Here is a 13,540-nt window from a genome sequence, read left to right as displayed (position 1 = left end):
CACTACAACAGCGATCCGTCTAACCTTCGTCGTCTATCCTTTACCTGCAACCCAATCTGATCTCTACCATCGCTCCTCTCCCACCGCGCTCTGACCATCTACTTACTCCCCCCCAGCCTTCACCCCCTCCAACAGATGCCCCACAAACCTCCTGTGCACCCCTCTCCAATTCTCCTCGCACTTCCCCTTCACAGTCCCCACCAATACACGATTCGCTTTAATCTCCACATCCTCGACTAAACTCCACTCGCCCACGCCATCCACGACGTTCGCGCCCTCCTCGCTCCCCGTGCCCTCCCGCTTGAGCACCCGCCACGTCGTCCTCTGCAGCAACCCAAGCGGCGCGCGGATGATCCACTCAATCCCATCGTCGGTGTTGGTGATGTCGGCTTCGAAGGTGACGGTGGTGTCCCAGAGCCCTTTGGGGAGCGTGTGCATGTTGTCTGTGACTTTGTAGCATTTTGTGTCGGGGGCGGAGGCGGGGGAGGGGAGCGTCTCGTAGTGTGAGAGGTCTGGGTCGAGGCGGATGAGGAGGTCGTGGTTCTGGAGGTGTGCGAGTGCGTGCGCGAAGGTTGTCGAGGGGGGGAGGTGGGTTACGTGGTGCAGGGTCGCGGTGGAGGTGAATGCTGGGGGGCGGTTAGAATGGGAGGTTGTGGATGGGTGGAGGGGGGCTTACAGAACATGGTGGTGCTGGTGGGCTGGTGCTGGGTGGGCTGGCCGTACGTGGTCCTGGACGTCTGTTGATGTGTCACGCTTTGGGCTGCGTGATCCAAGTTAAGACGCGTCTATAGAGTGAGCAATAATTAAGACGACAGCTAACGCGAAGAGATGGTATGTGACACGTTTACAACACGATAGAAAGGAACGGACGTTAGTACTGGAGTTGTAGCGTTGCGGTTTCACCTTGGATGGACGCGTTCAGGTTCAGACGCCGGTAAAGTCCGCTTCAAGTACTCATGAACCTTTTGTCAGGCGCGCACACGAACGTTGTATCGCGCAAGCCTGGTACCATGGAATCTCGCAACATGAGCGAACATCTGGATGTTTTGACCTCTAGGAGATCGAGGAGGTGCGGACGTGTCAGGCCATTGGTGCTACCACTACATTTTCGCGGGGAGCTTGAGATAGCTCCATGATAAGGCCACCCACTTCTGGCGATCATACAGCTATCTTGTACCCATATATATAGTAGTGGTTTCTATCCTATATTCAGTATTACCGAATCTAGTGAATGAAGCATGGCTTCGTTGTTCGATCAGAAGACCCCGCCCGGTCTGTTCATCGCGCAGGCGGTTGGCATCACAGCAAGCGGATTCCTCCTTGGTGGGTACCTACGCTGAACCTTGTTGAGATTTACTTCCCAGGACGTGGATCACTGACATCACGTGTGCAGGCCAGAATGCAGGTCTCTCGCTCACCGCCGTGCCTGCGGTGATGCAAGCTCCTGCGCCGCTGGCAGCCAAGCAGTGGTTCACCGTGCTCACCATTGGCGGGTTCTACGGCAAGCCGCTCGCCATTGCAAGTAGTCTTGCGACGGCATATGTCGCGTACCACCGTACGTGCACGCCCCGCTCCTCCCGAGCTCACACGGCAGACGGCTGACAAGTAGACAGAGGACCCCTCCTCGCTGCCCTTCAAGCTCAACGTCGCAGCCGCCATTCTCTTCCCGAGTATCATCCCTTTCACCATCGCGTTCATCGTGCCCACCAACAACAAGCTGGAGGCCAGAATGAGGCAGCTCGAGTCCACGTCGCTGGAGGACAAGGCTGTCGAGGCTGGCGTGGCCGAGGTTGAGACCACACACGCGCTGATCGACAAGTGGGGGGTGTTGAACCTGGCGCGGGCGGGGATTATCGCTGCTGGTGTCTTGTGTACGGTCGTGGCGGCGCTGGACAAGAGGGAGGCTGTTAGGTTCGGTGGTGTTGCGCTCAGGAGTGGTGCGAACAGGCTTGGATGAGGATGCTCATGGCGTGTAGGCGGAGTTGCAGGAGTTGCGTTTGGTCAGTCGCTCGTGCTGCATGCTTATGGTGGTGCTGCGTGGTCAACAGTTTAGGATTCACCGTGAGTAATACAGTTTAGTTTGCAAAGGCATGATCACCGCTTGAGAATGTTCAGCTCATGAGCGCGGTAGCTTTGGCGGGCAATTAGGTATGCCAATGTGGGGAACCATGCAGCCTAGTGCTGCAATGCTGCATCCACCCGGCATGATAGACGTCGATAACACATATCGCGGCCTGCAGCAAAACTCATGAATGCATCCTCTCAAGAGCAAGAGCCCTCGTTCCTGCAAGCTAAGGCAGCGCCTGACAGGAGCCTCCTGTCCGCGTGCTCACCTCCTCGTTGCGATAGGCTGCTCTTATCGCGCCACAGGTCACGGCGTCACGCACGCTCAAGTCTCCGTCGTGCTGCCAATCGAAGGCAACAGCGGTACCTGCAAGCATCGTGCACCGGCGTGCCCAGCGGTTCAGAGACGCGGAACCAGTCTTGAGCGTGCCGGGAACGTGCCGGGCTCGCTCTCCACAGCGTTCGTCTGACGGCGGTCCAGATTGGTGGGATTGGCCGCTGTGTGCGTAAACAGCTAGTGCGTGTTTGCCCTGCATGAGGGGAGGGAGCCGAGAATTAGTGCTCTGTGCTGGGGAGCGCCTCCAGAGTCCAGGGCAGACGCTGACCTGCAGAATCGTCTTGCGCAGTCTGCATGGCGCAATAGATAAGATGGGCATCGCTGCACACGTCGACACGACAGACCCTTGGCGCACAAGATGCATGCTTGATTCCAGGAGGGTGGTGCCGGTGATCCAGCAAGGGGCGCACGTGGACACCTGGGCCGAGCTTTCTTATCCACGCGGACTGCCGCGATAAGCAACGGCTGCCCGCTGCAGTGGCAGATGCTGTGTACGGACTACGGAGCTCTGCATGCTCAGCGCAGTGCGTGTAGCTTCATGACATTGGCTTCAACACGGCACTACCGTCTCTGCATGTCCCAGTCTCGACCCCACGCCTGAGGCTCATCGACCCACGCCTCGTCCTCGTAGCGCCCACTCGCCTCGAACACGGGCCTCCGCTCCCCGCTTTCTAGAACTGGGGCTGTTCTTGTTAAAAACCGCGCACCCAACCACCGGTTGGCTGTGTTCTGTGGCCTCTGTATTTTCACTTTCGTCTGGATCAGACCAGTGACAGAACCCCAGCTTTTGGGTCTGTGATTCCCGAGTATCTCGAGTGCCTGTCGACTATTGCATCAGGACAACTGCTAGGGCGCGTCTTCACCGCCCGCAACTGCTCGCCGTCGCCAACTCCACCTCGCCGTCGCAGAGCAAGATGGAGCCCACGTCCATCGACTCGGTGGTCCTCGAGCATCCCGAAGACATGGACATGCCTACGCCCAACACCCCGGCCATCGACTCGATCCCGGCCGACCGACCGAAGCCCAAGGGCAGACAGCGGCTCCTCAGCGGCCTACAACGGATGGGCTCCTCGCCAAGCCTGAGCCTGGCAGCCATGGGCAGGACGCGATCACACAGCCTGCGCAGCCAGCCCAAGGCTTCCCTGTCTTGCGTCTCGCTGGCAGGCACCGGCTCGTCGTACGGGCACTCGCTCGGCACCTCGTACTCGTCTGAGCTGTCCAACGGCTTCTCCACGGCACCCACCTCCGTCGCCAACAGCCCGCCCGGCAGCCCGTTCTACGATGAAATGTACCGCCTGAGGATGAGAACACCAGACGTCGCGTCTTCTGTGCCTCTCCCATCGAGTCGACGACCCCACTCGAGACACGCCCTGGACGCCGAGGGCGACTACTTCTCACAGCCCTTCCGCAAGACGGCCCCGAAGAAGCCAGCCCTGAACTTCTGGGGCGACATGCCGGCCGAGATCCGCATGCAGATCCTCCAGTACCTCCCGCCCAAGCAGATTGTCAGATGCTCGCGCGTATCCAAGTCGTGGCACGCCATGTGCTTCGACGGCCAGCTGTGGAGCGACTTGGACACCACCAAGTTCTACCGCAACATCTCTGCAGACGCCCTGATCAACATCATCACCTCAGCCGGACCGTTCGTAAAGGACCTGAACCTGCGCGGCTGCGTTCAACTACGTGAGCAGTGGAACAAGAACGGCTTCCTCGAAGCCTGCCAGAACCTCGAGAACTTCTCGCTCCAAGGATGTCGAATCGACCGATCGTCGATCCACACCTTCCTCCTCTCAAACAGTCGTCTTGTCCACGTCAATCTGTCTGGCCTGGCCGGTGCAACAAACGCCGCCATGGAGATCATAGCTTCGAATTGCCCCAGGGTGGAGGTGCTCAACATCTCTTGGTGCAATAGCATCGACAACTGTGGATTGCTCAAAGTCGTTCAGGGTTGCCCAAAGTTACGGGATTTGCGCGCTGGCGAGGTGCGAGGCTGGGATGATGTCGAGCTCATGACCGAGCTCTTCAACCGCAACACGCTTGAGAGGCTGGTCCTGATGAACTGCGACAGCCTCAGCGACGAGTCGCTTTCCGCCCTCATCGAAGGCGTCGACCAGGAAATCGACGTTCTCACCGACCGGCCCATCGTCCCGCCCCGCAAGCTGAAGCACTTGGATTTCACGCGCTGCCGCACCATCACCGATGTTGGCGCAAAGACGCTCGTTGGCAACGTTCCGTTCCTCGAAGGTCTCCAGTTGTCCAAGTGTGGAGGTTTGACAGACGACACATTCACTTCTCTGCTCCCCACACTGCCGGTCCTAACCCACCTCGATATCGAGGAGCTCGACGCACTTTCAAACAACGTACTCAAGACCCTCGCAGAAGCGCCCTGCGCCGCACACCTCAAACACCTCTGCATCTCTTACTGCGAACACCTCGGCGACTCTGGCATGCTTCCCGTGTTGAAATCTTGCACCGGTCTCACGTCCCTGGAAATGGATAACACCCGCGTCTCCGATCTCGTCCTCACCGAAGCAGCAGCCAGCATGCGCAACCGCAACCGCCTTGCCCGTGCATTGTCCGGCTCCGAGCGTCCGCAAATCGGTCTGCGCATCGTCGCCTACGACTGCGCAAACGTAACATGGACTGGTGTCCGCGAAGTGCTGTCTCGCAACGCAGAGATCTCACGGCCGTCGCCCACCGCCGTGTCTCAAAAAGCCACCTACCCACGTGAAGTCATTGGTTTGAAATGTTTCTACAGCTGGCAGCCCACCGTCGAAGAACACACCAAGCGAGTGCTGAGGGGAGACTTTGCCGCAGCGGCGAGGCTGGAGCGCAAGTGGACGGACTGGATGATGATGAACGAGGAAGCGGGAGTGGGCGGTGCAGGTGCGAGGCGTCGTCGTAGAAGGGCTCGAGAAGCGCAGATGATGCACGCAGATGAGGAAGAAGGCGGTGCTGGTACGGCTGGTGGTGTTGGGCGCAGGCGACGTGCGAGGAGTGGCCCTGGCGGCTGCCTCGTCATGTGAGGGGATGTCTATGTTCACGTATCTCTTTCTCTGTCATCATACCTTTCTCCCTCTTCATCCGTCATATAGAGCACATCCAGGCGTTTGGGGGTTTTCGAACATCAGGGTCTTCTTGGTTCGACTGCAGGCATGCCTACCACAGGAACATACGTCATATAGCCATGCATTTGTACCTGCACAGCATAGCAATACATTCTAGGTCGAGCCTCTTGCTCCCGTTCTCCAAACCTTCTTTGCGTCTCTTTGTGTGTTCGATCTGAACGTACTTTCTAACCGGTGCGTACGTCTCCACATCACGACTGTCGGTAGGTGAAGGTGAGCAGTAGCAGGTAAGCGCAACTCTACTCTACTCACCTCACCTCACCTCACCTCACCTCACCCACTTCACTCCACATCACCTCGATTCCATCACGCTCCTCGCAACCCAAATACAGCACAACAATACATCATGCCAACCTACCGCAGCATCACCATAGCACTACACTCGCAATTCGACATTGAAACACTGCCAGAGTACTACTCTATTCTTCCTCCTCCCCCTCCTCTTCCTCCTCCTCCTCCTCCTCCTCCTCACGCTGTACCTCGCACTCCACCTGACAGACCATACCCCACGCACAATTCACCCACCACTTCAACGTGCACAGTTCACATCCCCGCCCTCCCGGGTAGTCGCTTCTGGCTCAGCTACGCCGTCGCGCCCCCGGTGCCTGCAGAGTGGTATTTTCTGTTCAAACTGTATATCGATGGCGTGAGGGTGGTGAGTTGGTGCACGGGGCGGGGGGAGGGGTGGTGCGGGAAGGTCATGTTTGGGCTTTTTGAGACTGGGGGTGGGTGTGAGAGGAGGGTGTTTTGTTTTGGGAAGGGGGAAGAGGCGGAGATGGAGGTTAGGGTATTTCGGGCTAGTGGACGGAGGAGGATTGTGAGAAAGAGAGAAGATGGTGGGGAGGTCGGGGGGTTGAAGAAGGAAGGGGGGGTTAGGTGGGTTTCTGGTGTTTGAGTAAGAGAGGTGGACTGACGATACCAGGCTTGTGGATGCGGGTCGCGCTGGGTCAGAACAGCCGAAGCGGTTTTATAGGCTCGCGCTTATTGATCCGGTTGATCAGCCGTTTGCGACGTTTCGCTATTGCTGTCGCTCTTGGGAGCGGTTGCGTGAGCTGGGGTTGCTCGATGGCGAGGATTGGGCTGGGAGTGAGGATGAGTTGTCGGTCATTGAGCCAGGCGAGAACTGCATTGGGGTCGTAGATGAGAGTTCAACCATGCTCCATGGTGATAGCGATGGCACATCAGTCCACGACTGGGATAACGAAGCCCATAGAGGTGGGAAAGCAAATGCCAGCAAACACAACTTCAAACGCACTCCTCGCATGGCATCCGCGTCACCGCGTAGAAACAGCATCACCTCCGCTACCTATATCCCACGCGGTGCGCCGAATGCCCAAAACAACACAAGTCCACCGCCACGCCGCCGCAGTCCACAGGTCACACGCCGCCTCTCGATGCCACCATCGATCAAGTTCGTCGCACCAGAACCGTCATCACGCCCGCTTCCTCTTCCACAGAAGGACGACTTCCCATCTTCGACCGCCTATCGCCCACATCCTGCGTACCCGGTTGAGGAGTGGACTATTCCAACGCCCCGTCCAGCAAGGTCTGCCCGGGAGGGTACGGCCACGCCGCCGCTGGAGGGGAAGAGGGGCTTGGGCATTGCAGGGCCAGGACTACTGGGGGTGCTTGCTTCGACGTGGAAGAGGGGTTCTAGTGCTACACAGGCTGTGGAGAAGGGTGAGCTGCAGGGAGTGCGGAGTGTGTCGTACTGACGAACTGTAGTCGCGTCTACCCATGTAACGGACTTCATCGAGACTATCAGAGCACGATGCAGCTAGCCCGGGTCTGATCAGCACGGAAGATACATGTCAGAATCAAGCTGATGTACGGAAAGATGTTGCGCAACAACGAGCCAGATGTTGAGCCAAAGACGTTTCTGCGATGCAGCCAGGCAAGTTCTGCTTTGGAGAACGAAGTATACGTATTCGCAAAGCACAATAGAGGGGTGTACGACTTTTTTGTATCACCGAGCTGAGTATCGTTGCGTTGTTCATTCCACGACAAGACCGTTGAGTTGCAGAAGTGGTTGACCTCAACGATCGAGTGGTGGGCATTGAACGTGGAGTAGCGTGAGTCTGGCCGAGGTCGTGCCGAGCTGGTCGCAACAACAAACAATCAACTGTAAATGAACATCAATACATACACCAACATCAACACCAACAATAGCCCCCGGGCCCTATCAACCCACAACAGATATTACCACTTCTTGGATAGCTACATGTCTTAGCAAGCATATTTACACGCATCATCATGGCCGGCGACGAGGAGCTCCCCTGGAACGTGTCGCGCTGCAACCGCTTGCTAAGGCCGCTGTCGTCGAAACTCGCGAAACTGCGCAAGGAGCTCGAGCTGCCACGGATCGCACACCAGGAACCCCGTACGACGTCCTCGGCATTCGCAACCAAAGCCACGCCCCACAAGACGACCAACTTCACACGGCCCGCGAACAAGCCCCGAGGCTTCGAGAAGGCGCGCGATCCTGACTGGCGGCCTGGTGCAAAGGGGAAGAGAACGTATGGCGGGCGCAAGATGAAGAAGTCGGCGGGCCCGAGAATGAACGGTGTGGATGTGGAGCCTGTCGCTCGGCCGGGCGAGATCGCATTCACGCCTCTCATTGCGCGCATGGGCGGGCACATGCTGGACAGCCCGCTCGCGCAGGGCTCGCCGCTGAAAAAGTACACCAAACCCCGCGGACCCCTCGTGACGCCCATGGATCGCACCGACGGTCTGGGCGCATGTGTGCCTGCAGACGTCCACAAGCTCGTGCAGGGCGTGCTGGAGGCCTATGCCAATATTCTGCGCGCCACCGACGAGAAGAGAAGCAGGAGAGGGACTGGCTCGCTGATGCACGCATGTCTGAAGAAGCTGCCAGCGTACATTGAGCTGGAGGAGCACTTTGCTGAGCTGGATCAGCTGGAAGACGATGACGACGATGACGCCGATGTGGCGGGCGACATATACGCGCATCTCGAGTCGCGGTTTGAACAGCGCCGCGGCCTTGGCTGGCGTCCCTTCAAGCACGTGGTACGCGCACATGGCACATCGCTGCTGTGCAGCGCCATCGCCGACGGCATCATCGCCGCAAACAGCATGGTCTACTTCCATAGCCACTGTCTGGCTGTCGGTGCCCACGACGAGGCTGAGGAGATGCTGGTCGCCGCCCTGCCCGCTCTCGAGCCGCTGTCCATTCCGTTCAACGTGCGTGCTGATGTCTTTGGCGAGAGATCAGTGTACATGTCGACCGTCAAGATCTTTGTTGATCGCACCGGGCGGCACCGCTTTTTGTATGATCTGCTCGAGCACATGGTCGCCCATGAGCTTCTGCCGCTGGAGTGGCTCGCTACTATACACATGCGCCCCGTCTGGGATCGCTTGGTGCGTACTATCACAGAGGGCGACCCGCGCACGCTGGCCTCATGTTCTCGCTTCCTCGAGACGTGTGCGTTGGCGGGCATGGGGCTTCCAGATGAGCGCCTCCTAGCAGATGAGACCACAGGATCAGTCGCTAGACGTTTTGTCCCGTCTTCCCGAGACGATCTGCGCCAGGCGCTAGACACGACGTACTCTAGTTTACTGACAGTGCTTTGCAGCATAGCATTGGTCAACAGCAGTCACGAGGAGGGGACAGGGAAAGCCACTGCGCGGAGAATCACCCATACACTGGACGCTATTACTGTTGCCCTTGCATCTCGGTCCGACGTCGATGCTGAGCTGAGGCTGCTCGAGGCAGACTCCGACGATCTGCAGACGTTTGCGCAGCGCGCCTTGTGGACGGTCTTTGTTACATTTCTCGTCCATCTCGAGAATGATGTCCACGATGAAAGAACCATCAACCTGCGCACATCAACTCTAATCCGCAGCTTGAGTGATATCACATGCCACTACGCCTCCAACGGCGTAAACTCGTCCGCCACGCTGGCATCGCTCCCCACCTTGACATCAGCCATAGCCCGCGGCACAGGTCGCATCTGGCACGACGACGGCTTCGCCCAACTCCAGCGCCTCGTGCACACCATGACCCACCTGTCCGGCCACCGTCTACCGCACAAGCTATGGACATTGAAGCGTATCGCACTTGAATCCGCGACCGAATTTGCCGCGCACACAGACGAAGCGGAGCATCTGCGCTACGCAAACGAGGTAGAGAAACAGATGCGCTCCTCCGGCCGTTTAATCCTCATGCCCACGCCGCGCAAAACAGACACGCCGTCCAGCGCTGCAGCCGGTGGGTTCAGATGGGAAGACGGTATCGGCGAGTGGGTGGCCTGCACGCCGTTTGCGAAGCAAAGTGCACTGTGTCTTAAGGGGGGGCAGGTTCGCGTGCTGAGTCTGCTGCCCACGCCTGCACCTTCTTCTTCTTCTGACGACGACGGCGATCAAGACGACGACGGCGATCAAGCCGACAACGACAACAACGATGGAACTCGATCAGAAGTGCAAGACTCAGACCTCGACAGCGACAACGAACCGATCTTGCTCTCATCGCCCACGAAACGCGCGCCCAGCCGCTCCAACACCCGCTCGAATAGCAGTATAGGGAAACGCAAACGTGCTTCTAGCCCCATCGTCCTGATCCGCGCAAAACTCCCACAATCGACGGTGCACGAATCATGCATTCCCCTCTACCCACTGCCAGTGCTGGTTGGTACATCGGAAGACGCTGCAGCAGGAGACAGACACAGACGGTTAAGGCGCCGCGCTTGCACGATGCAGTCCTTGAAGACACGGCGCTGTAGAAAGAGCCTGGGTGGGGGGTTGCGGGACGTGGGGCGCGTCGCGTATGCGTTTGATGTTGATGACGACGTGGTCAGCGATGCTGAGGAGGAGAGCCGTAGCGAGAATGAAAACGAGGAAAAAGCAACAACGGAAATGGAAGAAGACAGCGCGGATGAACTAAGCTTCGAGATCTAAACTCACCCCCAAAAAAGCGCCCTGGATCTGCATCGGAGACACGGAAGAGAGTCTTGTATCATCCCCCCATTCCCTGGATATTCGGTTGCACTCGTTGCATACATCCATCTGGCTGCGTTTCTTGTGTTCGTTCTGCTTCCCGCTGCGTCTTGGTACCTCGGTGGCAGGCGTTGCATAGTACAGCTGTTACATGGTGCTGGGGTAGTAGGCGTTGGTGCTTTGAGATACCCATTTCCATCTATTATCTACTGTCTGTTATTGTTTAGCATTAATCGTTAATCGTTGATCGTTCTTCTCATCCTATTCTGTTCTATCCAAGATTGCCACTCAAGTCGTGACAGCGCGTGGAGTAAAACAGCTGAGGGTGCTGTTCATGCGCAGCTGCTCAGCCTCGTGAGTCTCTTGCGGTCTGATGACGAGAGCCTGGCCCTCGATCGCGTGCGTAGAGTGCACAGACAGGCTAAGCTGACGTGCAGCAGTCTTGCGCGGCTGCTCAGCCTTGAGGCGATTTTTCAGCCTGGTCGCAAATGCTGGACCAGCAGCCGTGCTGATGGACTGGCGGTTATTATGCAGCCTTGAGATGTTTGCTCCTTATTTTCTACGATATCCCAAATGACGTCTCGTAGCGAGCGCGATTGGGATAGCGCACACGGCGAGTCGAACATCCATCAAACCACGAGCCCCTGCGAAATCCTACCACAAGACGAATCAACCCTCGACAAATCCAAGTCGGGAATGCGCTCTTTGAACTCATGGTGGAAGGATCGGCTAACGTGGTTGGAGCAATCCCCAGCATCTTCACCGACATTACCTGCCCCGACGTTCCACGCGCGTGATATGGGCGGCATGGCGGATACCGTAGAGTGTGACGGCTAAAGGGATCAGCCTGCTCGTATCCTGACAACTAGAGACAGCCGTTTTCGTTGCTCTGACCGTAAAGTCACGTGTATTCGCGCAGCGGACTGTAGCCGTCATCTTGAGCATCACAATAGCTCTTGTTTCCTCAGTAGGCAAATGGGGCGTGGCTTAGCGTTCTGCAGAGCGGACGAATTGCGAGATCACATGAGCGAGAGCCATGGAATTACCAATGTCCTCTTGAGCGACGACGTGCTGAACGAAGCACTACTGCAAGAGTTCCAAAGCTTGCCCTCCGGTTCCTGCCTTTCTCCTCTGGTAAGCTTGACGATGACCCGTTCTAGGAAAAATCTGAGGCGCATGAAATGGACTTTGAAATGGACTCCGAAATGGACTTTGAAATGGAATCTGAAATGGACTTTGAAAATATGGTGAATGAGTCGTCACTTTAGGAAAATCACATATCTATGGTCGACTTCGCGAGAGAGGGTCACAACACCGACGAAGTCTCATAGGATTCTGAAATCGAGTCACGAAGTCCGACCAAAACTCCTGATGGCGTTCACGCTGAGCGTATGGTAGAAGTAGGACCTCATCTATCGACCGGAACCGATATACTGAAGCACGAGACGTCTTTAGAAGGACAGGGGATCTTTGAAGAAGCAGAACAACAAGCGGAGGCGCCCAATCTTTTTGACCCCACGATTAATATACGAAGAACGGTTCGAGTTCCTTGCGTCGCGACTTGTGGCGATGAGGGCACGGTTCCTCGCAAAGTCCATCGTCGGTAATCTCCGACACAGTCACACACAGCTCGAATGCGACTTGTTGATGCTCGACGATTCCGACGAAGAGTCCACCGACGATGAAACCGAAGCAAGCTCTGTTTGTGACAAGGCCTTCGAAGATCTCAATATGTTTCGGCAGTTTCTGGTCCGGAGTGTCGCGTTCAAGACGTTACGCGCACAGATATACTCTTTCGTTGTACCTGAAGTTTCCAATCATACAAGAACGACACCACTCGTGGAAGCTCCGCACGATGTAGAAATCACCAAAGTACCAAAATATAGCGGTTGGGCGCAGTTGGAGAGTACAACGTGGAAGATGTGGGGTAGTGATCTGGCGCAAACTCTAGACCTACTCCTCGTTCACAAAGACTTCGGAATTGCCAAACGGTTGTCAAAGCAGTTGGCTTCCGAAGCTCTTAGTCTCGCTACAGGCAGAGCATTTTTCGCCATGGGAAGACTGGAGCCTGCTCTTACCCGAGGACTGACACGACTATGTTGGACCTGTGTACGTGTCTTACTTTCCAAATCGATTTGCTTTTACTAAACGCGATGCAGAGGTGTGGCGGTTGGCTCTTCAGCGATGTGAAAGAGCTTGAAGTGGGTGGCACCGGTGAGCTCGCTGCTCGCATGGAGAATACCACAAGATCTAGGGTTGTTTCTGCGACCTACAACAAGCATTCAAGCAATCAACAATACAACGTACCGCGTCATTTTCGATGGTTTGGGAGCAGATCCGGCGTATGCCAGACCGACCAACAGCGCCCTAGCCGCTTCTTCTTCACCACGTCTTCCAATCCGACATTGACAGCTCTTGGGCAGTAGAGCCAGGGAGATATTCAAAAGAAGCCAATGCTTCACCTTATGGCTAGTGTGCACAACAAGCGCTGGAGCAAAATCTTACCGCAAGACCGCATTGAACACGTCACCACGGACTGTGCTCTCATGAAGCATCTCCGAACCCAATACCGACAACACAAGGTCTTATCCGCTCTGTCCTCTCCCCGAGAAGCGTGCATGGCATCTGCTTCATCGGAATCGATCTCCGAATGGCTAACGCTGTCATCGTACGAACCCACGACGTGTCCCGTATGGCCACGCCCTCAAACACCATTTGCAATCGCCTCCCACCTAGATCAAGAGTAGAGCCTCACGATACCGCAGAGTACCAATGCCAGCCCGTCCCTCCCAAGACGTTCCCACCTGTCCCGCCTGAATACCTACTCTCCCTCTTCACGTGCGAAGAAGACGCGAGTCGCATGAGTCGATGGATCGCTGAGCAACTCCCGAAGCGAAAATGGAGCGAGTTGTTATGAAGGCTGGGGCAACCAGCTGACGGCTAGGGTATCTACTACAGAAGAAGATGAGGTAGTCGTCGAATCGCCGTTGCTGTGTATTTGCTGTTGTTCGTGAGCCTGCTATTCTCTCTCCTCTTGGGACAATGTTCAGGAATGATG

At 56.7% G+C, this 13,540-nt stretch overlaps 6 protein-coding genes across 6 annotated transcripts, besides 7 other annotated features; 5 read left to right on the top strand and 1 right to left on the bottom strand.

The window, feature by feature from the left end:
• Window positions 1-102: 102 nt before the first annotated feature.
• Window positions 103-683, bottom strand: EKO05_0003250 (uncharacterized protein; the record flags this gene model as incomplete). The annotated part of the gene is made up of 2 exons (XM_038938538.1): window positions 103-626; window positions 677-683. The coding sequence occupies 2 exons, from the start codon at window positions 681-683 to the stop codon at window positions 103-105; spliced, it is 531 nt and encodes a 176-aa protein (XP_038801010.1).
• Window positions 683-712: a tandem repeat.
• Window positions 713-1,238: 526 nt separating this feature from the next.
• Window positions 1,239-1,957, top strand: EKO05_0003249 (uncharacterized protein; the record flags this gene model as incomplete). Its single annotated transcript, XM_038938515.1, has 3 exons — window positions 1,239-1,323; window positions 1,394-1,555; window positions 1,614-1,957. The coding sequence occupies 3 exons, from the start codon at window positions 1,239-1,241 to the stop codon at window positions 1,955-1,957; spliced, it is 591 nt and encodes a 196-aa protein (XP_038801011.1).
• A 1,358-nt stretch (window positions 1,958-3,315) lies between these two features.
• On the top strand, window positions 3,316-5,427 carry EKO05_0003248 (uncharacterized protein; the record flags this gene model as incomplete). The annotated part of the gene is made up of 1 exon (XM_038945421.1): window positions 3,316-5,427. One exon carries the CDS (start codon window positions 3,316-3,318, stop codon window positions 5,425-5,427), a length of 2,112 nt encoding a protein of 703 aa, XP_038801012.1.
• Window positions 4,927-4,962: a tandem repeat.
• A 349-nt stretch (window positions 5,428-5,776) lies between the features above and the next one.
• Window positions 5,777-5,828: a tandem repeat.
• Window positions 5,829-5,955: 127 nt separating this feature from the next.
• Window positions 5,956-5,999: a tandem repeat.
• A 670-nt stretch (window positions 6,000-6,669) lies between these two features.
• EKO05_0003247 (uncharacterized protein) lies at window positions 6,670-7,254 on the top strand (the record flags this gene model as incomplete). The annotated part of the gene is made up of 1 exon (XM_038938583.2): window positions 6,670-7,254. One exon carries the CDS (start codon window positions 6,670-6,672, stop codon window positions 7,252-7,254), a length of 585 nt encoding a protein of 194 aa, XP_038801013.2.
• A 406-nt stretch (window positions 7,255-7,660) lies between these two features.
• Window positions 7,661-7,694: a tandem repeat.
• An 88-nt stretch (window positions 7,695-7,782) lies between these two features.
• On the top strand, window positions 7,783-10,443 carry EKO05_0003246 (uncharacterized protein; the record flags this gene model as incomplete). The annotated part of the gene is made up of 1 exon (XM_038945422.1): window positions 7,783-10,443. One exon carries the CDS (start codon window positions 7,783-7,785, stop codon window positions 10,441-10,443), a length of 2,661 nt encoding a protein of 886 aa, XP_038801014.1.
• Window positions 9,895-9,998: a tandem repeat.
• A 254-nt stretch (window positions 10,444-10,697) lies between the features above and the next one.
• Window positions 10,698-10,734: a tandem repeat.
• Window positions 10,735-12,213: 1,479 nt separating this feature from the next.
• Window positions 12,214-12,908, top strand: EKO05_0003245 (uncharacterized protein; the record flags this gene model as incomplete). Its single annotated transcript, XM_038938290.2, has 2 exons — window positions 12,214-12,591; window positions 12,642-12,908. The coding sequence occupies 2 exons, from the start codon at window positions 12,214-12,216 to the stop codon at window positions 12,906-12,908; spliced, it is 645 nt and encodes a 214-aa protein (XP_038801015.2).
• Window positions 12,909-13,540: the final 632 nt, after the last annotated feature.

Source organism: Ascochyta rabiei, chromosome 5, assembly GCF_004011695.2.
Source record: "Ascochyta rabiei chromosome 5, complete sequence".
Taxonomy (NCBI): Eukaryota; Fungi; Ascomycota; class Dothideomycetes; order Pleosporales; family Didymellaceae; genus Ascochyta; species Ascochyta rabiei.
This window is presented reverse-complemented; position numbering and strand designations above follow the sequence as displayed.